The 27,455-nt window shown below is 36.4% G+C and overlaps 1 protein-coding gene across 4 annotated transcripts in view; it reads right to left on the bottom strand.

Annotated features, from left to right (window-relative positions):
- LIMS2 (LIM zinc finger domain containing 2) overlaps nucleotides 1-27,455 on the bottom strand; it is an 82,126-nt gene that overhangs the window by 42,836 nt on the left and 11,835 nt on the right. The window contains exon 1 of one of the 4 annotated variants that reach the window (XM_051985684.1): nucleotides 25,069-25,365. The exons of 2 other annotated variants lie outside the window; for them this stretch is intronic. In XM_051985684.1, coding sequence (XP_051841644.1) covers nucleotides 25,069-25,262 — 194 coding nt within the window. In that variant the 5' untranslated portion in view covers nucleotides 25,263-25,365. Of the gene's footprint in view, nucleotides 1-5,499; nucleotides 6,146-25,068; nucleotides 25,366-27,455 lie in introns of those variants that run through there. One more of the 4 variants, XM_051985685.1, reaches the window with a different exon arrangement.

Below are 27,455 nucleotides of genomic sequence, written 5' to 3'. Positions count from 1 at the left end.
AGGAGCACTTGTAACCAGAACATCTGTGCTCTGTGTCACCTGGACCAATCCCTTAGCTTCTGGGTAGCTGTGTTCCCACCTATAGAACAGGAATGACAACATGCACACTACCTCTTCACAAGGTTGTTTGGAAAAAGGGTTGTAAACCTTAGAGTGCAATATAAGTACAAGTTTTTATTATTGATTGTTGGGGTAACTCATGCCCCATTTGCTAACAAGTAGTTTTTAGAAAAATGTTGCAGTAGTGAATGTATCAGGCTTGGAGTCAGGAAGACCTGAATTCATATGAAGCCCCTCAGGAACTTATGAGCTGTGTGGCCCTGGAAAACCTGTGTGCCTCAGTTTCCTCATCTGTAAAATGAACTGAAGAAGGAAATGGCAAACCACTTTAGAATCTTTGCCTAGAAAACCCCAAAAGAGGCAGACCCAACTGAAAAAATGATTAAACGACAATAATAAGTTTTTAAAAAGCAATTACACTAATAGTATAATACTGTAAACAAGTTTTCTATTCAAACGTGGAATAACTATGGTTGGTTCTTCTTTATATTAATTCATAAATATGAATTAGAGATGTTATTTGGTGATTTAAAAGACTATTGTTAATGTTACCATAGAAACATATGGAAGAAAACAATATAATACTTCTCTTAATGGATTGCTGTATGGAAAGTACTTTATAAACCTGAAAGTATTGTGTAAGTAAGCATTATTATGGGAGGATGATTGTTTTCTTCAAATAGCTGAAGAGCTGTATATGAAAGATAAACTGGGTACATTGTGCTTCAATACAGAGGGCAGAGCCAGGAAAAAGGATACAAGTCACAGAAAAGCAAATTCAACACAAAGAAGAATTTCCTAACTAATTAGTGAACCACTCACTAAGCATTTATTAAGTTACTATGTACCAGGCACTGAGCTAAATACTGAAGATACAAAGGAAGGGGGAAAAAAAAAAAAAAAAAAAGATGCCCTGCCCCTCATCTCAAAGGAGGCAGATAATACGCAAACAACCATGTGCAAATAAGTTATATAAAGGATAAATTATAGAGGGAAGGCATTAGCCTTAAGAAGAATTAGGAAAGGCTTCTTTGAGAAGGTAAAGTCTTCTTTTGGACTTGAAAAAAGGCAGGGAAGCCTTATAGGGGATGTCATAAGCATAAAATTCATATTTTTGGTAGAATTTCTACAATTCTATCATCCTAATGAAATTTGGGCAGATAGTTCACACAGCGGACCTAAGTTCAAATGTGGCCTCAGACACTAGCTTTGTGATTCTGGGCAAAACCACACAACCCTATTTGCCTCAGTTTCCTAATATGTAAAATGAACTGAAATAGGAAATTGGCAAACCCCTCCAGTATCTTTGTCCAAAAAAAACCAAAACACAGATGTGGTCATGATGAGTCACATACGATTAAAACAAATGAACAACATAAAACAATGAGATGTATAGATAAAATGATCTCTTTGATAAATTTATCTATAAAAATACTAATTCATCTCCTTCTATCTCTCTTCCCTCTGAAATTATATAACTTTTTTGAAGAATAACACCTGTTCTTTGATCAGAAAAGTTTTTTGTTTTGTTTTTTTGCTAAAGCAATGATGGTTGAGTGACTTGCCCAGGGTCACACAGCTAAGAAATATTAAGTGTCTGAGGCCAGATTTTAAGTTAGATCCTCCTGACTTCACAGCTGGTGCTCTATCCACTGTACCAAATAGCTGCCCTGCTCAGAAAAGTTTTGCTGAAACTTTAGGTCTTTAAGAAAAAAATTTAAGCTTTGTAAATGTTTGTTTGAGGTTTTGTTTTGTTTTTTAGTTTTTTTTTGAAAGATGGGGTAGTGGGGAAGAGAGTAGAGAGACAGAAGAGCTGTGTTCAGGCCTTGCCTCTCATAGACACTAGATATATGATCCTGGACAAGTCTCTTTATCTGCCCCACCTCAAGTTGAATAACAGTTGCCCTCTGTGCTGAGCTGGTAGAGAGAGTTTCCTCACTTTGAGTTCCTAACATTAATAAAATGATAAGTCTTGACCAACTTAGAATCCACACCTCTAACCATACACTAGAAAGAAGGAGATATTAAAAATACATATATCTTTTCTGATGGATTGTATCTAATTATTAGATCAGCAGTTCTTAAGCTTTTCTATGTAATGGACCCCTCTGGCAAAATGGGCCCTTCTCTGAATAATATTTTTAAATGTATAACATAAAATACATAGGGCTATAAAAAATAAAAGAACCAAAAAAAATTTCAATATATGAAATACAGTTAAATATAAGTTCTTTGCACCCCAATAGGGACCCCAAGTTGTATGACTATATATGTCCATTAGAGAACATTGGAGAAAATTATTCCACAGAGTCCATCTCAATAAACTCTTAAGTACCTAATAATTCTTATAGTCAGGAAGTCTAATCCAAGTCTCCCTTAATTGCTAAGATATTCCAATAAATCTAATTTGCTTTGTAAGTAGTTATATTTTAAGCATGAGCTTTAAATTTGTTTATCATCAATAACTTTAACAATCCAAAATTACTCAGTTTATAAGAATCCTATATCTATGTCTCCAGGTCTGTCCCCTTTCTTTAATTTGTCTCCTATTTCTAGTGGCCTGTTAAGACATTTTCACGACAATGTCAAAACTCAATATATTTAAAATAGAACTCACCATCTCCTTTTCTGATGAGCTCACCCTTTGATACTCCCTATTTTTGCTATGGGGGGAAAACTTAACTATCCTTGACCTCTTAAACTTGTCCCCCAATATTGAATCTGTCAGCGGGTCTGGGCAGATAAGGGGCTCAATGGGTCAAACCTGGCTTCAGACATCTCTACTAACTATGGGTAAATCACTTAACTGCTTTGGTCAATTTCCTCATCTGTAAAATGGCAAACCACTTCAGTATTCTTGCCTAAAAAACTCCCAGTGGGGTCACAAAGAGTTGGACACAACCAAAATGAACAATAATAACCTAACTTCTAACTCAGGATCTTCTATCCATCCTGTGTTCCAATGGCTAAATGATTACTAATGCTCCAGCTCTAGATTTAATCTAATCCAAATTGAGATTCCCTTGCTCAAGAAGTTTCTTTGATTATTCCTTGTTGTTTTTGGGATAAAAAAAATTTCTTAAAAAATGTTTTTAATCCTCCTCCAAATGTTTAAAGCCTTTCCTAATCTGATTCTATTCTACATTTATTTCACATTACACTCTACCTTCCAGTCAACCTGACCTATATGCTATCTCCCCAAATTGGTATGACTCCCCCTTTCCCCCAACCTCACACCTAAAATCCATTTTCTCTTCTCCTCCCACTCTAGAAATCTTGGCATTTATGCTTCTCTCCACCTAACACTAGTTATCAGTGCTGGCTCCTTAAATTATCATACATTTACTTATCCATGCAAATGCTGTACTCCATTTCCTATTAGAAAACAAGATCCTTCCTTGGTGGGTGGAATGGGAAAGGGAGACTATTTTTCATCCAACACAATATAGAGTTTTGCATATCTTAGGCATTTCATAAATACTTTCTGGATAGTATTAAAATGAGCTAAATTGAATAATCCTATCTTTATAACCCTGATTTCCATTATTCCTTTATTCAAACACTCGTTCCAGGCAGATGGCTTTACTCCCATTTCCAAACATCTATGATCTACTCACTATCCCTAAACATACAAAATCCATGTTTCTAGCTCCTTGGTTCTGCTTCCCCCATCTTCTCAGTTTAGAACATTCTGTATCCTCCATCACCCCTTTCTTCTCTTCTTATCTAAATCCTACTCTTCCTCCAAAGCCCAGATCAAGCCCCAGCTCCTCTCTGAAGTCACCAAAGCCCCCAGAGAGCTTTTCCTTCCTGGAAATTCTTGCTGTTTGACACAAAATATATTCTTTTGTGAGATAAAATACAGAAACTCAGGTTTTACTCCAGAGTCTGCCATTAACAATGAGATTTGGGGCTAGTTCCTTTGTTTGAGCCTCAGTTTCCTCATCTATAAAGTGAGAATGTTGAATTAGATAAATTCTAAGCTTCCTTCCAGTTCTAACACACTTTGATTCTATTTTTAGTTATTTTATGTCTGTCTTATCTCCCTAACTAGGTGGTGAGAACATGGATCACATCTTTTTAGCTTTCTGTATCTCTCAGATACAGGAATTACCCAGCAGAGTGTCTTGCATGTAAAGTGTTTGATAAAATGTTTGTTCACTGACTATCACAAAGCAATTTTTTCCCCCTATGGCCAACAATACAACACTCAGCCTTGGGTCTAAAAAGTCAAAGTGCAGGCTTCCTGCCAGCTCATCTGTAGCTATAATATCCTACAAATGGAACTTCCGGGACCTCTTAATGAATGCTAGCTCACAGGATGAAGAACTTTAGACCCTCTTACCTCCAAAGGGTTAACTGTGGTAGTAATTTAAAGGCGTTGAATTTTTAGTTAGGGTCATGCTTGTTATATAAAACAATTAATGGCAACAAGCAATTTGGGGGATAGGAACATAATGGAATATTAATACTCTTTAAGAAATGACAACTGAAGAATTCAGAAAAATTTGGGAAGACTTGAAAGAAGTGACAGTGCCGTAAGCAGAACTGGGAAAACAATTTACAGGATGACCATAATAATATAAAGGGAAACAGCACTGAAAATCTCAGAACTCTAATCAATGCAATAAGCAAACGTCACTACAAAGGACTGAGAATGAAGCACTCCTCTTGTTCCCTGGCATAGAAGAGGAAACCAGAGCCACAGAGGATATAGCCTTTAGGTATGGATGAGAGGCTAACAGTTCTTCCTGTTGCAAGGAAAGATATGAGGGAACTGGGGAGTCAGTGGGAAGCAACATCAATGTTTTATTTTTAAACTAACAAAATATTAACCAATTTTTTTTAAAGTATAAGGCACTTTAAACAAAACCCAAACCATTCAACAATAGGCAGGCCAAATCTAAGACCGAATGATTTGATTATTTCCCTTTGATTTCTCTCCTTCCTTTTTTTGGGGGTGCATCTCAAGTTCAATAGAATATTTTCCTTCATTGTCCAAAACTACTAAAGGGTGAAGAGAACCTTGTCTAGCAAGATCAAATCAGCAACAGGCTCTGATTGGGAATGTTAACCATAGATAACATCAAGCTCAAATGAATTTAAAATCTTAAATTTAAAAAAAATTGCATCTACTCTTAGTCCTTACAAGTTTTTTCTCTTTTTGAAATAATGTGCCCTGTATTTGACAGGGATAACACTGAATCTGGAGAATATGGGAGATGTTTCAAAGTAGCAAAGTTTCATTATTGTTGTTTTCCTGTTATTGTAATAAGCTAAAAGTCTCCATCCCAGTCTCTTTTACACACTTACCAGAAAAGATTATATCACCTTGAGCCCAGTCAGACTGTCTGGAGACAAAAGCCCGCCTCAGAAGATGTCAAGTATGCCTTAGGAAACATTCCAGTAATACCAGCCCCTTCATCTCAAGAGACCTACCCAAGTATCCCGACTGTTTCTGCCCCACCATTCAGGGACAAGCCAGTGCTGCTCTGCCGATCCTGCCGGCGTCGGTATAGCTCAGAGGATGCCAGATCTCGGAGTCTCATACCAGCCATGGTGACCCCACACCACTGTGCAAGTTGTATAGGGAAGGCCAATTGGAAATGGGCTCTGAGAGGGCCAAAGACCAAGTGACTCACTTTTCCGGTTAGGAGGTTCGATGGACTTTTTTTTTTTTTTTTTTTGGCAATGTTCTGACAGAAAAGACAGAAGGCTGCCCCCAAAGCTGTACAGTCCTGTCCTACTGTTCTAAAAGCAGGGCACTTCCTCTGAAATAAAGGTCAGCCTCTCCTACTGACCTCCAAAACAATTTCCATGAGCATCCATCCAAAGAGTCACTCTGCCTGGGTCAATACATTTTAAGAATCAATCTGAAAAAGGTCCATCTTCAATTAGATGAATTTCATTCTGAGCCTTTTAGCATTGAGTGGTAATTCAATCCAGTAAGTCTTGAAGTGAAACTAGTCCAGAGCATCAGAAACACAAAATGAATTAGGATGAATTAGCCCTAACCCAAAAAGAAATTCTAGAGGTATACCAGACAGAACTCCATCTGCTCGATGCTATTCTCTTGCTGGCTGCTGCACTGGACAATACCTTCACATTCCTTCGTGGAATAAACCAAGCTCTTCAAACCATTTGTGTCAAGTACAACCCTCAACAAACCAAAAAGAGGCGGGCTTGTAGACTTCTGTCCTCCAATCTGGAAGAGCTAGGGATGGAATCGGGAACTCAAGAAAAGGCACATGCTTCACATTCCAGCCTTCAGAGCCCTGGCTCTGCTTGCAGCAAACTGAACAGGGGTTTTAACCAGTAACCTACCCTTTCCACCACCTCTTCCCCCACCCCTCCTCCACTCTCGGACTGAGGCTCACATTACACAAAGGGTCTCCAAAGGGCACTGGCACCAATCTGTGAAGGAAGGCAAAGTTAGTTGCAAAAAGGAAAGAAGTGGGGAGGGGAAAACTGGTGGAACTCCCTAGCCAGGATGTTATTCAATCTGGAGCAGGAGAATGAAAAGCAAGTCTGTCTCAAGGTTGATTTAATCTAGGAATGGGTCATTTAACTGCAAGTTTTCAGAGATGCCAAAAGGGGCATTTGATGGTGTAGCCACAAAGACACAAGGCTTGAAAGTCCATCAGGATGGCTGTAAGAAGGTGCCATACTCGGGTCAGATAGAACTCTATGGGACCTAAGCTGTTCCATGCAGCAGCCAGAAGGGGAGAACCAAAGGAGCCTAAGAAGAAGGACTTTGCCTTAAAAAAAAAAAAAAAAAAAAAAAGGCACTCAGAACAGGGAGCATGAAAGAGATTGGTAGGTCCAGACCCAAGAAGGACAAAATGAGGAGACCAAGAAACAGCCACAACTTAACTTCTCCCTAGTTAAAAGTAGAAAACTGGCCAGTTTCCCCTGTACTGGGGCAACTAACACCCTGAGAAAAGAAATTCAAAGTTTACCTAAGCCTCAAAATATTTCCATGAAAGGTAATATTCTTTAACCTGTCCAGAGGATAGTTAGAAGCAAGAGTGTGGGGGGAGAATATTAGGAAGGCTCGATTTAAATGCATTTTTTTAATTGGAAGAGATTAGTGGAGTCACTTGTCATTCTGAAAAAAAAAAAATGAACCTTTCATTCAGTGTTTGAACAATTGCCATTGGCAGCTGGAACTCCAAAAGTAATTACTAATACAATAGGATGCCAACTGCTCATGAAAATCCTTAACACTGATTCAATTTCCTTTCAATTATTGCAGTGTTGTCAGAAAGCCATAGAAATATCTCCCTCTGTTTCAAAATAAGGCGCCTGGGAGGCATTAGATATTTGAAATACTTTTAATGGATAGAAGTAGTATACTTTCTTCCCCCTCACACACACACCTTAACTTAAACAGGAAGAAATCACAAGGCAGATTTTCAAAGTAAAAACTTTCTCTTCACACAATAGAAGGAGTAACATATACATTCAAGATTTTATACTCACTAGCTAAAAAAATAATGTATCCCTTTGGTTTCTTTATGAATAGAAGTTATTGAGCAAATACCTTAAATCAATCGTCTCAGTAAGATTTTTCCAGGGACTTTTTTTGCCGAGTGCAATTGGGGTTAAGTGACTTGCCTGAAGTCACACAGCTAAGAAGTGTTAAGTGCCTGAGATGAGATTTGAATTCAGGTCCTCCTGATTTCAGGGCTGGTGCTCTATCCACTTTGACACCTAGCTCGTGCTAGGTTAGTATTCTTGATGTTATATTGCTGTCAAATTCAAGTTTGGTAAAAGAAATAGATTCAGAAGAACTGGAGAGGACTTTATGAACTGATATAAAGACAGTGAAGAAAGCAGATCCAGAAAAATGTATACAGTTATAAGGTAAGGCTTTTGGATATTTGATTTGATGAAAGGGGCAAAAAAAGGACATTGATATAAGAAATCGCATAAAATAGCAGATTGAAGAAACCCAAACAACTGTGAAAACTTGAACAAAAGCATTCTCTCAGATAAAAATACTGAATGTATTTGAAAGTAGCTCAAGAGACAAGAACTGAGTGAGGTAAAGATGACTTCAGTGCATAGTTTTCAAGCAGCTAGTCTGAATTTCTTGGGATATTCTGGAGATGTGTTTGGAAACTACAGAGGAATTGTAATAATAACTACTTGCATTATACTTGATAGTAATATAGATGTTGGGTTTTTCAACCTAAGTTAGAAATAAGTCATTACTTATGAAGAGACCTTAATGTGAGTCCTTAGAAGCCAGAAAGCAGAAGCCAGTGGGTAAATTCCATTTGAAAAGAAAAGGCAAGAGAAGAAATAGGCATAAAAAAAGAAGCACAGAAGACAGAATAAGTGGAGCAAAAATAAAGAGAAGAGCAGATGAACTGAGAACTGAGGGGGAAAAAAAACTGTAAGTATTTCCTGCTTCTCTGCCCTATCACCATCAACACCATGGGAGCTTCTGGGGATTTTTCATGTGTCTTCTTATATCCACTCTTCTCTCAATAGGCTCTTTCTATTGGTGAAAAAGTGTTTATGAGTGAACTGTTACATTTTAATATACTTGATTTTGCCTTACATGGAGTAAATGGTAATATCATTATTCTTTTTTTTTTTTTTTGCCTGCTCAGTAAATGTTTCAAGTTTAAGAGTCAATTTTATCTCACTACTAGAAGATCACTAAACAGGATTATCATGAATTATTTTAATATATTTATTTTTGTAAATTTTAAAACTTTATTTTAAAAGAGACTAAGGTGAAGTTTTGTTCTACTAAATAAAATGTTTTTTTCATAAACAACAACAACAACAACAAAAAGAATCAATAATATTATTGTAACTGATATGTATAAATGATAAACACACTACATCAGAGTGTATTCCTCCCCAACAGAGTATACTCATAAAACTTTTTAAATGAGGTATAGCCATGTGGGGGCTATGGCTGCCTCCCACTCCATTCTTGGAATAGAGAAGAAGAGATTAAGTGACTTGACCAGGATCATTCCGCTAAGTAAATGTCCAAAGTAGGATCTAAAATCAAGTCTTTCTTCCTGCCTCTAAGTCTAGAAATCTATATACACTGTGCCACCCAACCAAGTAAAGAATAAAAAGAGAAATTTTAAAACAAAACAAAAAAACAAATACAGCAAGTGTTATTATCCCCATTTTCCAGATGAGAAAATAAAGGCAAACTGTCACAAATAATTGTGTCAAAACTGGGATTAGAGCCCAGAAGATAATTCAATAAAAAAAAAACCACTAGGTTTGGAGTCAAGTGAGCTATATTCTAGGCTCTCTTTTGTCATAATTACAGTCTGTAAATGAGAGTTTGGAGGAATTTTGTGGAAGCTGCAAATGAAGATCCAGCAGATGACACAGCTTTGACCTACATGTAGACTATGACCAAACATTTAACTCAAATTTTAATTTATTTTATTAACTAAATTTAGTGTTAATTTAATTATTTAATTAATTTTAAATATTAACTTAATTAACAAAGTACTGTCAACATACCCATAAAAGAAAAAGAAAAATTAGGCTTCTCTGTAACAAAGAGAGGGACAAAACATTTTATGAAGATTTCCTAGATCAGGGTACCATACCCCTAACCTGTGACACGGAAGAGATAACTATATAAGATCTTGGACAAATTATTTCTCTAACCTCAGTCTCTTCATCTATAAAATTAATGAATTTGACTAGATGATTCGTCCTATCTCTGATATTATTACATGGCACTGTGCTTTAGACTCTTTTGAACCACACTATTTTATAAATATCTGTCAATGAATAAACATTTATAACTAATAATAGCTAATGTTTATTAATATTTATTATGTGACAGGCACTGAGTTATGCACTGGAAATACAAAGAAAGGCAGAAAATCGTCCCCAGTCTCTATCACAGTCTAATGGAAAAAACAAAAATATATATACCAGTTTGTACACACTATATACTAGGGAAACTGAAAATAATCAACTGTGAAAGTTGTAGATGTTTGTCTCCTGAGTAGTGTTTTCTTTTAACCTTTCAAAATGCATTTATGTCTATCTTCTCATTTGAGTATTGCAGCAGCTGGACATGACACTTTGAGTACCCAGAGAGTACTGCATGTTGTCGCAATAATACAGAAAGTTAGCCTAACTAGCAGATATTTTCTACTAACAGGGAACATTCAATCCAATTTAGCAAACCTCAGAACATTGTTTTAGGCACTAGGAAAGATTTAAAGCTTCCAAAGACCAGTGTTCCTGGCTGCCTTCTAGAGGAAGACATTATAGAGATAGCTATTTATGTCTGCTTCCTGAGTATTAATGGATAAGCCCAGAATTGGAGTGATATTGCAAGGGGTTGTCACTTCTCTGTCCCTCAGAGTATCACAGCTCAGCCTCCTTTTTCTGAGTGTATCTTCTCTCCCTGCCCCTTCAGCAGCACCTCTGGCCCTCCTGCCCTCAAAGAGGCTACTGTAGCTGCCTCTTCTGGATTTCCTGGCTGGTAGAACTAAGATTAGCAGGAGGACCCATAGCCAGGGCCAGCTTCTTCTCTTTACAAAACTGCTGTGTACACACCACCAGATTAACATTAAAGCAGGCAAGCAGTGGGCAAGAGAGTTGGGAGGAAGATTCAGATAGGGCAGAGTTCAAATCCTGCTTCAGAAACTTACTAGCTATATGATCCTGGGCAAATATCTTAACTACAGGAGGAGAAGGAAGAAGAGGAGGGGAAAAAGAGAAGGAGAAAGAAAAAAGAGGAAGAAGGAGAAGAAAAAAAGTGGTGGTAGTAGTAGAACAACAACTAGTAATTGACAAACACATAACTAGGAAAAATTGTACTTAAAGTATCACAAAATTGTACTTGAGGTAAGTACTACAAATTACCTTAGGGTAGAGACACAAAGTACACCCTAAGTGTTGGATTTTACTTTTTTTGTGGGGGACAGAGGGAGAAGACAGAGGGAACAGAACAGGCTGAAGAGCTGACCCAGCCTTCCATATAGCAGCTTCCTATTTTAATTAATTATTCTTTCCAACTAAATGCCAAGTACTATGATTTCTAGCTATAGAAGTATTTTTAGAGTCCTTTAAATTTGGTGCCCTGGGACAAAGCCCTTTTTATATTAATGTAGACCATGTGGCCATGTTGCTCTGGACCCAAAGAAAACCAAAAAAAACTGACTCATTATTAGGATTTTGATTACTCAGAACATTGATAATGTCCTGAATAAGAAAGGTCAATATTGTCCTGATCTGGTCAAACAATAACCAGAGAATTATGTTCAGTTCTAGCTACATTTTAGAAAGGACATTAACAAGACTGAAGTATCCAGAGAGAGTATCCAGAAGAGTGAAAGTTTACACAGTGTTCCATAGGAGAATCATTTGAAAAAAGTGGGAATGTATACTTGAAAAAGAAATGATTTGCGAAAACTTTCATAAATGTCATAAAGGACAAAGATTACACTTGTTTTGCCTCTTCGAATTAGGAACGAGTGGAAGTTGTAGAGGTAAGCTTCCAGTAAAGAAATATTGTCTCATAATGAGAGCTATCCACAGTGAAATGAGCTGCCTTGTGTGTCCCCCACAAAGGGAATCTCCTACAAGAAGACAGATGAGGTCTATCAAATACTGGGTGGCCACTTATCAGGGATGTTGGAAGGCCAAGTTTAGTATTCAGGGGAACAGAAGCAGAAAGGTTTTGCAGGTCCTTTCCAATTCTGTGCTTCTGTGACCCTTATTTTCAATGGCATACAACAGTGAATTTCACATTGCACTAGACAGCATTGTACTCATTTGAGCCACAGTAACACTCCCAGAATCCCTTCCAGGGAAGTAGACAAAAGCAGCAAAAATGGCAGTTTTTCCTGGAATAACTTCACACTCTTGGCTGCCTTTTCCATCTATCTGTGTGCTGTCCTGCATGAATTCAGATCTGATTGTGTCTAGACATATCTGTCTGCATTTTGAAGATGCAGCACAAATCACGCCTTGTGTTTTGGAAAGCCTAAGGACTTTGTTTTCTCGATATAAAATCCAACAGTTTCTGAGCCTGTGTGGTTATACACCCACATAAGTATATAATAATAATAACAAAAATAGTCAGAATTTATATATTGTTGTAAGCTTTGCAAATTATTTTGCACGTGTCTTCTCAATTAATCCTGACAACAATTCTGGGAAGTAGATACCTTTATCTTCATTTTATAGATGAGGGAATTAAGGCTGATAACAGTCATGGGTCTTGCTCAAGGTAGCTAAGTAGATATCTGAAGTAGAAGTTTAACTCAGATCTTCCTGACTCCAAATCCAGCATTCTAGCCAATATGCCATATATACACACATAGGTTTATGCCTACATGTAATTAAATATGATGTGGCATTTTACTTTGCATATGTACAGTACTTTAGATAGTTCCAAATATTTTTCCATACTCTATTTCAAATTTTCCTAAACTGTGGGTCACAGTCCCATATATGGTCAAATAACTGAACATGGGGGTCATGAAAAATTTAGCAGCAATAAAAGGTATCAAAATATTTCACCAGGATTAAAAAATAAACAAACATATTCATCTCATTAGTATACAAATTTACTTTCATCTTAAATAAATGGTAAAATTATATGTATACTAAAGAATTGTTTTAAAATAAATTTCTTGATGATTTATTATCAGTAAATGTTTGATTTATATACCTATTTTATATACTTATATACCTGGGATGGCATAAAAATTGCTCAGACATAAAAAGGTCACAAGTAGAAAAAGTTTTAAGAAGTGTTGCTCTATATTACTGATGTCTCTATAATTTCATGAGAGAGGAAGGGCAAACCACTGCCTTTTTCATTATATATATGAGGAAGGAGACCAAGTACATTGTGTTAACATTAATTCTTGTCCAAAATCACAAAGCTGGTTAGTGGCAGGGTCAGTCTAAAAGCCCCAACTAAAACTAGATTATTTCCCTGGTTCTGGACATTGAACTACACTAAGGATCACACATGTGCCTCTGGCTGCAAAAACAGATTATCAGGAGGCCTTGACACAGCAGACCTCTGGAGCCTCAATTAATTTGTCTTAAGATCTTTTTGTCTTGGTGGTTGCTATCAATCAGTCCACAATAATATTATTGCCTTGTAGGAAAAGATTAAGGATTCAAATATCACTCAAACTACCTAGAAGGGGCTATTGTGACCAGGGGAACTTCAAAGCAGAGAAGATCACAGCTTTATCTACAGGTAAAGGCACTTCAAAGAATAGTTAATCCAATACCCTCTTTTTACCACTAAAGAAACTGAGCCCTAGAAAGGTAGGTGTTAAATGACTTGTCCAAGATCACAAAAGTAGCATGGGTCAAAGACAAGATTAGAACCCAAGTCAGTGGGTTTTTTGAATCTCAAAACCAATGTTCATTTTGCTGTATTGTGCTAAGAGGAAACCCAGGATAGAAAATAAGAGGGGAAGTGTTTATATTAACTTTCTTTAGAAATAGAGGTTTCCAGTTCTCAATCCTTTCTTTGTAGTATAGAAGACCAGGAACAGCCATTTTCTTCAAGAGGTTATAATATCTAGAAGTGGAGGAAACCTGTAAGTTTGGGACTTAAAAGTGGTGGCAATACAGGCCTACTAATCAAATTATCTTACTAATCAAATACTCCAAAGAAGTCAAAAAAAAGAAGAAAATTTTTACAAAAACAAATATCATTTTTTGTGATAGCAAAGAGCTGGAAACAAAGTGGATCCCCTTTAATTGGAGAACTGAAGTACATTAGGAACCTTACACTTCTAAGATAAATTTCAGAGGTTCTTCAACTTTTTATGTTATGAGTCCCTCTAAATATATGATGAAACCTCTGGACTCCTCCTTAAAAGGTTTTTAATTGCACAAAAGAACATACATAGGACCTAAAAAAAGCAATTATATTAAAGGATTACTATCAAAATATTTTAAAAACAAGTCCACAGACTCCACATTAAGACTCTCTGATCTGGTATAAGCCTCTCATCTTACAGAGGAGGAAACTGAGGCCTAGTAAGGTAGAATGACTTGCCAAACTACAGAGGTGGAAAGTAGCAAATAGAAGCAAAATGTAAGTCATGATGTTCTGGCTCCAAAAAGCCAGAGGTCTTTCTACCACGTCACATATAAATAGAATGGAACATTCTTGAAATGATAACTATGTAAAATTTAAAAAAAAAAAAAACATGAAGACATATTTATACTAATGCAGATTGGAATAAGCATATCCAGAAAAGATATAAGTCCATAACTATAACAACAATGTAAATGAAAAAAGCAAACCAAAAAATTTAACTGAATGCTACAAAATTATAATGACCATGACTGTACCCAAATAAAAGATGAGAAGATGTAACTCCCTCTTATAGAAATGGGAGATTGTGGGTGTGAAGCATTATATATCATGTCAGACTAAGTTGATCCACTAGTTAGTTTTGCTGTACTGCCTTTGCTTTTTTATTTTTAATTCTCTGTTACAAGAGATAGCTCACTGAGTCAGGGAGAAAGGAGGACTATGTTCACAAATTAAGGTGATACAAAATAAAAAAAAACAGGAATAAAAAATGTTTAATGTTTCAAGCCATTAATATCAATATCAAAGCAATATCAAAGCAAAGATATACAAGAAATGATAAAGAAAAAAAAGAGTTAAAAGCGGGGGGAGATTTAGAAATTTACAAAATGTACAATCAAAATTACCTTCCACTTCTACTCTTCTATTCCTCCTCTACAGACAAAAACACAAGTTTTCTATTATTATATTTTCTATTATTTTCTATTCTATCTATATTAACCTATTATCACATTCTTGCTCATTTCTATCCTTGTCCCTGCATTCAAGTAAACTCTTGTCATCAATTACTCTAACCTCTGCTGAGAATCTTTAGGAGCCAAGAGCTCCTTAGCGTATATCAGTCTGAAACTCCAATAGCATCCTCAATTCCAAGCTGTGATTCCTAAGATAGCAATGCCAAAGGCAAAGAATTATTCACCTGGCCTTATATAGTACCACTCAAGCTTATAAATTTCTTCTCTTAGGCTAGGTAACAGACAAAAATATCAGCAGCCTTTTTGAAGCTGTTAGCCACTTAATGAGAAGTCGCACACTGGTAACTATTGGCCTAATCAAAGACAAAGAATTATTCTATAACCAGCTGGGGATTCTTAAGTGAGACTTTGGATAAAAGAATTCTAAATCTACAGCTTAACACTCTCTAGCAGAAGCCTAGGAACTCCAGAGCAAAGCCTCAACCTCAAGCTCTCCCACCCCTTTCCTGTAGAGGGGATAGTGAGGGAGGAGGAGGTGAACTAAGCCAGCTATGTGGGTTTGGCATCTTCAGGGTATTAAAATTCATCTCAAGGGATATCCTGACAATGAGGGGATATCCATCAAGATAAAGGTTCAACTGAACATAACTGCAGCATCTTTTGCCTCTTAAAAAATCAACAAGGAAACAAAACACAAAATTTAAAGCAACACAAAGACTGTGGTTTAAAATATTAACCAAATTGGGAAGAAAAGTTCTGCTATCACTATATTTCATCCATATTATTTTATTATATGAATGGGGACTGATGTGATATACCTGGAAGTTCTCTTCCTACCGTTCTTACTTCTGAGGGGAAAATGAGCTTCCCATGCTGATGGAATAAGTAGTGACCTAAGTGGTAGATTCTGAGTGACACTAGAAAGGACCCTAAACTCAAAAATATGTCCTCTTAAGATCTGCTATGGACACTTAGGATTCCTGCCTTAGAATTAAGGTACTTAGCTCCAGCTTTTCACTTTTAATAAGTAAAAACCCTGAGAAGAGTCAGATAGCAAATCCTCATCAATTATTATTAAAAGACTTGTGTGAATTAGAGAAAGGGGGAGGTAGAAATAGAGATAGATGAATCATCAGTAAAGATGATAATTAAATAATTATTAGAATTCAATAATTATAAAAGAGGGGTTGATGAATTCATCAAATAAGCTACTATAAAAGAAAAAAAAAAAAGAGGGCGTAGGACAGTGCTTTGAAAACACCTATGGTCATAGATGAAACACAAAAGGAAATTAAGAAACCAGTGTGGCAACAGAAGAAGACTAGGAATGGATAGGGGTGTGCTGATATTAAATTTTCAGTGTGAGCATTTACACTTCAGAAATCAAATGCTACAACTCAAGAGCTTCATTTCGTTGTTTTATTGATTGCTTAGATTTAAGAACTTAAAGGAGAAAATGTTAATAAAGCAGGTTAAACTCAAATGTGCATCATGCATTTTCAATTAATAGCACATCTATGGGTGGAGGCGACAGAGAGGGAAAGAGAGAGAGACAGAGAGAAAAACAAAGGGGGAGAGGAGGAGTCTTGGTTAGCTGCTGACTTAAGATAATTTTTTTTCTAATGACCTCCTCCTTTAGCATAGCCAGCTAGAATCAAACCTGTTGCAGATCAGAGGGCATTGTAGAGGAGGCATCCAGGCCAGAGTGGACAGAGAACTCTTCTCCATGGAGTTAGGAAGAACTAGGTTCAAGTCTCATATACATATATCCCGGCTGTAGGTCCCTAGGCATGCCATGTACCATTCTCCTCACAGGACCAGGGGAAAGGCATCTCTGTAAGACTACGAATCTGAGAGAGAGACCATCCTGAGCTAAATCTGTCAAAGAAGTACTTCTATAGGAGCCCCACACACTGATGAAATCTCAAGGCCAATTCCAAAGGAAAAAATTAGTAGTGAAGTTAGGAGACAAGAGATCTGGATTCTAGTCTTGGGACCTGCTCCTTAACTCACAATGAGCAAGCCATTTTCCCATCCTATCCTCAATTTTGTCAGGAAATCCATTCTACAAGGAAAGAGTCAGCCTAGATGACTTCTAAGCTCTTTTCTCTCCAGTGCTAAATCCTATGATTCTTTATCTAGCATAATCACACCAATGTAGAATCTGAACTAGAAGGGACCTTAAAAATCATATAGTCCCCAGCTTTTTAAACTCTAGGTCATGATTCCACATGGGCTCTCAGAACTGAATGTGGGGTCCCTGAAATTACAATTTATTGTCAGTAAATGTTTGATTTGTATGCCTATTTGAAATTTAACATATATACCCAGGGTCACATAAAAATTTCTTGTGTGAAAAGAAGTTGCAAGTAGAAAAAGTTTAAGAAGTCCTGAGATTATAGTCCAATTCTCTCATTTTACAGATAAGGAAACAATGACCCAGAGGTGGGAAATAATGTATCCACAATCACAGGTAGAGAAGCAGAAATTCAAACCCAGTTTGGGATTCAAAGCCAATGCTCTTTCCACTCTATGATGCCACTTCTTATTTACAACTACTGCTCAAATTTAACATAAAGGACATACATGTGCCTATAAAGTGAACAGACTACATTTTTATAATATTCAATTCAAGAAATACTAAGTATCAGCAAACCTCAATTAAACACCTACTGTAAGTAAAGTATTGTCCTAGATGCCACAAGAAAGACAAAGTTTGAATAAAATTTGCCCCTGGCCTTTTAATCTAGTAATATAATATCTAACACTCCTTTTATTCTCCACTTAAATTCAGTAACTATCACACTGCAGGTATATAGAAAAATTGAACAAGTTCAATGAGAAACAAAAGAACTAAAAACAAATCTTTTCCAGCTAGATACCTGTTATCTGAAATGAAAGCCTCGCACAAGCCAGTAAATATTTACTCCACCTACACATGAGCTGCCCAGTTCAAAAGTCCATTTGTTTTAGGGGAGAAAAACAAGAACAAACCCAGGAAAATTCATGTCCAAAAGAAAGAGAAGACAGGAATCTGATTGAAGCGAACCAGGATTCCAGGAATGTCTGAATGCCTTAGTGACCACATGGTCTATGACAGAACTTTCCTCCTGAAAACAATGGAGCTCCTGGAAATGGCAGCTCTCTGATTATACCCACAGGGTTAGCACAGCTGCTTAACATCACCTAGTGTTGTTTCTCCTGCCCCTAACATGAACAAGCACTGAGAGTAAAGGAATGACAATACATAATGTGTGTCATTACAGTTAAACATTACTTTTGCAGTCTAGTCAATTCTGTCTGACTCTTTTTCACCCCTTCTGGGATTTTAGACAGAAATACTGGAATGATTTTTCATTTTCTTCTCCAGGTTATTTTACAGATGAGGAAACTGAGGCAAATTGGATTAAATGACTTGCCCAGAGTCACAAGACTCATAAGTATCTGAGGCCAGATTTGAACTCAGAAAGATGTGTCTTCCTGACTTCAGACTTGGCACATAGAAATAATTTTTTTAAAATGATTATTAGTAAGGGATTAAATTTGAAAATAAATTCAGTTTAGCAAACACTTATTAAGCACCACCAACAATGTATTAAAAAAAAAAAAAGCCTGTGGTGTTGATACACAGACAGTAATGAGACATCAAATATGAATAATATTTGATGAGGTGAACTCCTGGAAGAGATGTGATTTAGGACCATCTGCACATCAATTATTTTAATAAGTAAGGGAAGGAAAGGGGAGGAAATATGCATTCAACAAACAGCCACTAGGAACTGTCTGAAGTATTTTAAAAAATATCTCATTTGATCTTCACAACAACCCTTCAAGATAAGGGCTTTGAGTATCTCCATATTATAATTAAAGAAATTGAGGAAAATAGAGATTAAATGACATACAAGAATAAGGATCTGAGGCTGGATTTGAACTCAGATCCTCCTGACTCTAGAGCTGGCGCTCTCTCCATTTCTCGATGTGCCAGGCATGGGGCTGAACAGTAAGGAAAAGATAAACAAGGCCTCTGCTCTCAAAGCACATTTTAATGCGGGAGACAATGTGTAAACAGTATTGTACATGCCACATGCAAGATATATCCACTGTAGATGGAAGATAATCTCAAGAGGATGGTGATAGTGTAGGGAACTGGAAATAGACCTCCAGCAGAAGGTGGGATTAGCTTGTGGAAAGCCTTTATAAAGAGAAGGAGGTATCTTTTCTTCAGAGGCAGGAGTAAAATAAGGTGAACAGTAGAAAAGTGTTTTGAAATAAGAAGAAAGGGTAATAACCAAGTTTACAATGGATGGCCTTATTTTTTTCAGTAATGTAAGAAGTGAAGACTCATTTGCTTAAAGCATTTGGGGATGGAGAAGCTATGAGAGGCTTGAAGAAAGAAGGTTTGGGAGAGGCACTGAAAGGGTTGGATAGAAAATCAATCAGGAAAGAAATAAAAGTTTTGCCACGGTACGTAGGCCTGCTTGTGATGACATGACTTTTTAGTAGATCCTGTCAATACAGCTGCTCAGAAGTAAAGGGAAGAAACACTCCCTCTTCCTTTTAAATAGTTAAGTTGCATTCATTAACAGTGATTCACTTCAGAATATTTCCATATTCTCCAGAATCTAGAAATTCACCAGTCTCCAAACTGTTTTGATGGTGTACTCCAATCAGTAATCTTTTTCTAGTCAATATATTGGGGTGGGAATGAGAGTGGAATTTACCCTTTAGCACCTGCACAGCTGATGTTGTGGATACTTTGGTTGGGGTTGGGTTATAGCTGTGCTGAAAGGTGGACATAGCTAAGGACAGATATACTAAGGGATTGTTAAGCTGAAAGAGGTAAAGGGTAGGTATGATTTTTTTTGGGGGGAAGCAGAATTCGGCTGTCTCAAAGAATGGGTTGCTCGTTCTTTCCATCCTCTGATTGGCTGACCATACAATCCTGAAGATCAAGCTTCCAGGAGCTCCCCATTCCCCACCCCAGGTTCCCTGTTTCCACTATGAAGATTATTATTCTAGAACATATGTTAAAAAAACAAAATCTTTAGGTTGTTCCCAATTGATCATATCCACAATGAAATTATCAATTTCAAGAAAAACTAAGTAATTCAAATAATGTTAGATGAATGAAAAATGAATTAAAATCATATATAAGTTCCATTACACTGAGGTCATCTGAGCTAAAGATTAGTAGATGATCCTTGATATTCAGCTAGAAATCTCTCTAGCCTGCATATTGGTTGGGGTATCATGATATAGCTGAATGACAGAATCTCAATCATAAGGGAGCTTAGAGATCTGAATAGGAACCCTCTCTTCACCATTCTCCCCAGAGTGGTCATAACCCAGCCTCTACTTGTAGCCCTTCACTGACGAGAACTCAATGTGATTCCATTTTTGGATAGCTCCAATCAAGAAACTGTTTGTACCCACTCCTAGTGAGGCCTGTCTTCTGGGACTAAGCAAAAAAATATCCTTTTGCACAAAATTATAGAATACTAGAACACAAATGTCATGTTGTCCCTCTTTCTCTACTCTTACCCCTAGCTCCTACCCCAACTTCTCATGTCTAACCAATGAAGTTACTAGAAAATTGCCTTCTCTAGCATTTTTTTATGTTTCTAAGTTGAAAATTAATTCTCTCCAGACTTTAATATGTTTTACCAGATTTTTGAGAATGAGAATCTAGAGTAGAAAAGAAAGAGACCACCCACCACAAAAAAAAAAAAAAAGCTAGATGTTTTAGTATCCAGTATAACCTAACACATTAGAATGTTACACACATGAAAATGCATCATATACCATGGAATGCAGTCAAAGAATCAAGCCCTAAGGCCTATCCAACTCTAGCTAATCATCTAAAGTTTAGATTAGGATTTGTTCAGCCTGGCATTTCCCTGGGCATGAATTAAAACAGGTAGTGGGCTTACATAAATTACAAAATTCACCACAATTTTCTCAAACTCTGAGGAATTACTTCTGACTTTCCTTCTTGTATAATTTGAGTCATGGGAATATAGAATATGTACAAGCACACACACACACACACACACACACACACACACACACACATTTAGAACTTAGAATGGCCTTAGAAATCATCTCTTGTTTTACAAATAAGAAAAATGAACCCCATATAGGCTAAGTGTTTTGTTCAAGATCAAACAACTGTAAAGTGGAAAAGCTGGGTTTTAGATGCAATTCCTGACTCCAAATCCAGTGCTATAATAAAAATGTAACAAGTGTGGATTGGTAATAGTGCAATGTTTTCCACAAAATACTTTGGTACCATGTCATTTAAATTGGGTTTCCATAAGGAAAATGAGATTCCTTCAGTTCCAATAGAGCAGTAATGAATTGAACCAGCTAGACCCAATGAAAGAACTCTGGGAGATGACTATGAACCATTACATAGAATTCCCAATCCCTATATTTTTGTCCTCCTGCATTTTTGATTTCCTTCACAGGCTAATTGTACACTATTTCAAAGTCCAATTCTTTTTGTACAGCAAAATAACTGTTTGGACATATTTACTTATATTGTATTTAACTTATACTTTAACATATTTAACATGTATTGGTCAACCTGCCATCTGGGGGAAGGGATAGGGAGGAAAGAGGGAAAAAGTTGGAACAAAAGGATTTGCAAACTGTCAATGATGTAAAATTACCCATGCATATAACTTGTAAATAAAAAGCTATATTAAAAAATTTTTTTAAATAATTAAAAAAATAAAAATGAGATTCTTCCAGTAGTTTCCCATCTATGCAGAATGAGACATATTTTTGGACCTTATCTCAAAGGATAAGAGTCTAGTTAGAGAATAGGTCTAAAACACAGAAAGGTTTTATAGAGCTGTTGGACTTTGAGATGGTACTTCAAAAATGGTCCTTCAAGAATCTGGACAGAAAATAGATGTAAAAATGGCATTTTAGGTAAGGGGAAAAATATAAATGAATGGATGGGGAAAGAATAACTAATGGCATACTTGTGAGTCCCAGAGAGACCAGCTTAATGAGATTGGAAAGCTTTTATTGAAGTATCATGATCAATAAAGTTTAAGGAGTATGATTAAAGAAATCATGGAAAACTCTATAGACAAGCAAAGAAGCAATAATTTCAAGTTAGAGAGATAGTCATTAGAGGTTTCTGAGAAAGGAAAATGATGTTTCAGGAAGTTTAGTCTGGTGAAGAGGTTTTGCCTGGATGGCTTTGAGTATGGGAACCCAGAAGTTGGAAGACAGATCACATATTAAGATCCTACTAGGTCCCGTTTTTTAGAAATATCAAGAAATTATATGTTCTTAATGTCTTTGTCTAATGCCTTGATCTAATCTGAGTGAGAAACCTTATTGGTCTTTCTTAATTCCAAATTCAATCTATTAACCTAAATTCAACTATCAATTCTAACATAATGTTCAGCACTTAAATCTTTTTATATCATTTTTATCCAAAACCCAACTAATTTCTAAGAAAGGGGCTTGATAAGCCCAAAAAATTCTTGCAGCTTAAATTGATTAAGGTTATTATTAGATAAAGAAGAAGGCCTTTATTAACTCAACTAATAGAAGTATCTTCTAGTTCACTTTTGATTAGGGTGAAAATAAAATCCTTTGAAGGAGTGATTAAAAGAGGATTGAATGGTGTTGAGAAAATGATTCTCTAATATCTACCAAAAGTTGTGATAATTGTTCTGTTTAATGAATCAAAACTGTTACCTAAATTTTTCAACTGTTAATAAAAGATTGGTTAATTAAGACCCAATCCTCCATGAATATGAAATATGTCCTGACCTATTCCAATCCCTAATCCCTGTTTCTGGGCATTGTAACAGAAAGACCCTTCCTCTTATTTCATAGCATGTACAGATATCATGTGGCTGTTTCCTATTGCCTAGTGGTGGTGATAGTGGGGGGAGTCTTGTAGTTAGCTGCTGAGCTAAAAAAAGAATATGTATACAAAAGGTTTGAGTATATAATCTTTCACTCTCTTCCCTATCACCGTTTGAAGAGCAAGAATTACTGTGATCTTCCAGGTAGAGGAGGAGCATATTAGGCTCAATCACCCACCTAATCACCAGATAGACAAATGCAAAATGCCTCCAGTTCTTTCATCTGTGTTTCTTTAGAAACACAGGTTATCAGTCTGGATAGCAATTTGGAACTATGCCCAAAGCATTATCAGGCTATGTATACCCTTTGATCCAACAGTGTCTCTACTGGGCTTGTATCCCAAAGAGATCATAAAAAAGGAAAAGGACCCACATGTGCAAAAATATTTGTAGCAGCTCTTTTTTTATAGTGGCAAGGAATTGGAAACTGAGTGGATGCTCATCAATTGGAAGCGGCTGAATGGGTTAAGATATATGAATGTTATGGAATATTTTTGTTCCATAAGAAAATGATCAGCAGGATGAATTCAGAAAGGTCTAGAGAGACTTACATGAACTGGTGCTGAGTGAAATGAGTAGAACCAAGAGATCATTGTACACAGCAACAAAAGATTATGTGATAATCAACTGTAATGGACATGGCTCTTTTCAACATTGAAGTGATTCAGACCAGTTCCAATAGGATTTAGGTCTTTATTAATTCCAAATTCAATCTATCAACCTAAATTCAACTATCAATTCTAATATAATGTTCAGCACTTAAATCTATTGAATGATGGAAAGAGCCCTTTGCACTCAAAAAGAGGACTGTGGGAACTGAATATTGATCACAACATAGTATTTCTACCTTTTTTATTGTTGCTTACTTGCTTTTCTTCCCCTTTTTTCATTTTTCCCCCTTTTTGATCTGATTTTTCTTGTGCAGCATAATAAATGTGGAAACATGCTAAAAGCATTGCATGTGGGGCAGCTAGGTGGAGCAGTGGATAGAGCATCAGCCCTGAAATCAGGAAGACCTGAGTTCAAATGTGGCCTCAGACACTTAACATTGCCTAGTTTTGTGACCCTGGGCAAGTCACTTAAGCCCAATTGCCTCAGGGGAAAAAAAAAAAAAAAGAATTGCATGTGTTCAACATATATTGAATTACTTGCTATGTAGGGGAGGGAGGTGAAAGGAAAAGAGAGAGAAAATTTTGGAACACAAGATTTTGCAGGGGTGAATGTTGAAAACTACTTTGCGTGTATTTTGAAAATAAAAAAACTATAATAAAAAAAGAAACACAGGTTATAACCTTGTGCACTTTGAAAAATTAGAAGAGCTATCTGAGATTAAATAGTTGGAATCAATAACTGAATCAGCTAGTAGGTACAGTATCCATTCCTGATGAGGAGCTAGTCCTGAGGAACAATTTGTTTGCTCTATTTAGAAATTAATCAACCCAATATCTAAGATGCCATGTCTACAAGCAAAGAGGAGACTCATCCATCAGCTATACAATACACAAAAGTAGACCTAATGATTCCTTGAAGAGGAGAAAAGAATTTGTAGGTATCACATTGGGAAGGAGACTGGTCAGAGAGACTCTTTTTTACCTACCACTCTAAGTTTGTGCCCAGTCTCCCCCATTACCAAATATGAGCACAGGGAAGAGTATGTCAGTAAGTATCCCTCTGTAAAAGTTAATTGATATCTACTAGTTAATTGATACTGGAAAACCACAATAATGGAAACCATTTCTAATTGTGTGGTTAGCTACCCTCAATCAATCAATAAATATTCATTAAACAGCTATTATTTGCTAGGCACTGTGCTAAGCAGTAATGACCTGGGAACCCAACTTCCCTGTGGAAGTGGGAGTTGGGAGAATAAACCCAAAAAGCTGCTACACTATATTTTATCTTATTGTTGAATTTTTCTTTTTATTGACTTGGTTGAGAGATTTTCAAAATAGGATGGATCTCTGTCCCTTTGGATTTTCACTCTCTCTAAACTATCAAACTTATAAGCTAATTAATAAATTTGTCCCTGACAGTCACTTTGGTTTAAATCACAAGAAATTTTTTCTGAACCAGTTTAGAGACCATGATAGTAATCAAAGTATGTCTTTTTGGGGTGCCTGTTGACCAAACTGTGGTGCCTGAATATAATGGAATATTATTGCACCATGAGAACAATGACTATAAAGAATTCAGAGAAACATGAGAAGATTTAAATGAAATTTCACAGGGTGAAGTAAGAACCAGGAAAACAATTATTCTACAATGTAGACAAAAAGAACAATAAAATAAAATGTTTTATAACAACCAGGCTTGAGCCTAGAAGACAGAGAAAACGTACCTCCCATTACTCATTGCAGAGGAAGAACTTTGAGTATGAAATATTGTACATCCTGGCATTGACTGAATTGATGTGTTGGTTAATTCTGATGAACATCCTTTTTCCCTCTTTTCATTTTGAACTTTGTGATAAGAAAAAGGGATGAGGGGAAGGATATTTCTGGAAATGAACAATGATGTTAAAACAAAAGGCATCACTTCAAAAAGTATTCTAGGTATAAATTTGCTGCAGCTACATGATACATCAGATATATTGCTTGTCCTGGAGTCAAGAAGACATAGAATTCAAATCCAGCCTCGGATACTTCCTAGCTGTGTGATCCTGGGCAAGTCTGTTTCTTCATCAGTAGAATGAGGGCAACAATAGCATCTATCTTTAAGAGCTGTTGTGAGGATCAAATGAGATAATAATTGTGTTATTACACAGTGCCTAGCATATAGTATTATATAAATGTTAGCTATTATTATTTGTGAGAAATATGGGAAGGGGGGTATATGAACTTTAGATGTGAACTAAATTGATTAAATTATTTCTTTTTCTATGAGACTGGTGAAACTACAATATTTTTAGGAAGTCTCTTACATCGGATTGTAAATCAATGAATGAGCTTGGTCCAAAATATTCAAGTGGGCCAATCCAACTCACTGAAGTATTGTGATGTTCCAAAGTAAGAGATCATTCTCATTTGGGGGTCAGATGGAAACACAACAAAGCATGAGCTTCAGCTATTGATGTAGAAGCATATTTAATACTTCCTTTTAATTCAACTAAAATTATTTAAAAATATTTTCTCTTGCCCAAAACTCATTTCCAAAAAGCTAGTATCCCAGAAAATGGATCAAGGATAGAGAAAAGTTCACTTTTGTCCAAATAGAATTTCGGCTTTCTTCCCCATTCACTCCCATCCCTCTCCCAACCAGATTGGCACCATAACTCACTTAAAGGCAGTATCCTCTTAACATTCAAGGATTAAGATAATGATCACTAGAAGGAAGTCCTCTCAGTCCTTGAAGGGAGAGGTCAAAGATGGAATCCAGAAGTTCCAGTCATATTTCAACATAAACTAATCCTTTCCTTGTTCAAGATTTCTATCAATATTACCTTAAATGGCCTTGGGATATAGAAGAGGACATGGGAGAGACTATTTCATTTTGAATACCACTCTCTTTAAGTTAGAGATGGCTATAAAACAATGATAAATTAAATAAAAGTGCCTCAGGATACATTTTTTTCCTTCAATCTTGAACCAACCTAGGTCCAAAAAAATTCAGCTTTTGTGCCAAGTTTGTTTGCCATCAAATCTATGGAAGATAATTTCATTTATACTCACTTTCAATTACCTACAACCCTACTCTTGATATTTCTATGTGCTAATCTTTCTCTAGTGAACCAATCGTAGAATATATCCATTTGTATTTCAGAATCTGTGACAACAAAACCAGGAGAAAGAGAGGGTAGGTACCAAAAACAAGCACCAAAACATGGCCCTACAGAATATAGGGAGAAAAAAAATAAGTAATCAGACACATCTCTGAACCAAGGACCCAAATAAACCATGGAACACCAGGATAAGAAGACTATATTTCAAGACAGGGGTCAGAAATCACAACAACTTAAAAATTAGCAAAGGAAGGAGAGGAGCAGGGAAGAACAAAGGCTCCCAACATCAATTCTAAAAAGGAACTGATTAGCAAAGTCCAAGGACCAGGGCAAATCTTTCACAGAGTTAATGAGAGCCATAGGAAGAAGATAGTATTTTAATAGTATCATAGCATGGATATTATGGGAATAAACCTTGGGCCATCATGGTTCAGCAGTACAAATTTGGAATAGGTATAAAGTCAACAATTATTTATGCCTCTATTCTGGGCAAAATAGTGTGATAAATTCTAGGATTCCTAAGGGGAAAAAAATTCAGGCCCTGTCCCCAGGAAATATTATAAGCTTCTAGGAGGTGAGGTGTTATATATCATATATGCAAAAAAAAAAAAAAAAAGAAGAAGAAGAAAATCCAAAGAAGAAAAAGGCAATTCTAACTAAGGAGGTCAGTTGAAGGCCTGAGCTTAACATTGAAGAAAACTAATAATTTCAAGATGTAGAAATGAAGAGAAAATGCACACAAAACATGAGAGGCAACTTGGGTAAAAGAATAGCAGTGTGAGAGCTCATATGGTAATAAATAACTATTAACCTTACTCCTGGGAGGCTGAGGCTGGGTGATCATTTGTTACTCGTGAGTTCTGAGCTGCAGCAGGGCTTAGGAGTCATGCAGTCAATCATAAGTCAAGTAAGCCTCAAGGAAGTTTGTAAGGGAGGGAGGCCTAAGGAGGAGCAAACTGGTCCTGTTAGAAACAGAACAGGTTGAGGAAGGGAGGGAGGAAAGGAAG

Source organism: Antechinus flavipes, chromosome 3 (assembly GCF_016432865.1).
Source record: "Antechinus flavipes isolate AdamAnt ecotype Samford, QLD, Australia chromosome 3, AdamAnt_v2, whole genome shotgun sequence".
In the NCBI taxonomy this organism is placed as follows: domain Eukaryota; kingdom Metazoa; phylum Chordata; class Mammalia; order Dasyuromorphia; family Dasyuridae; genus Antechinus; species Antechinus flavipes.
The sequence above is the reverse complement of the archived record's forward strand: the minus strand, read 5'-3'. Positions and strand labels throughout refer to the sequence as shown.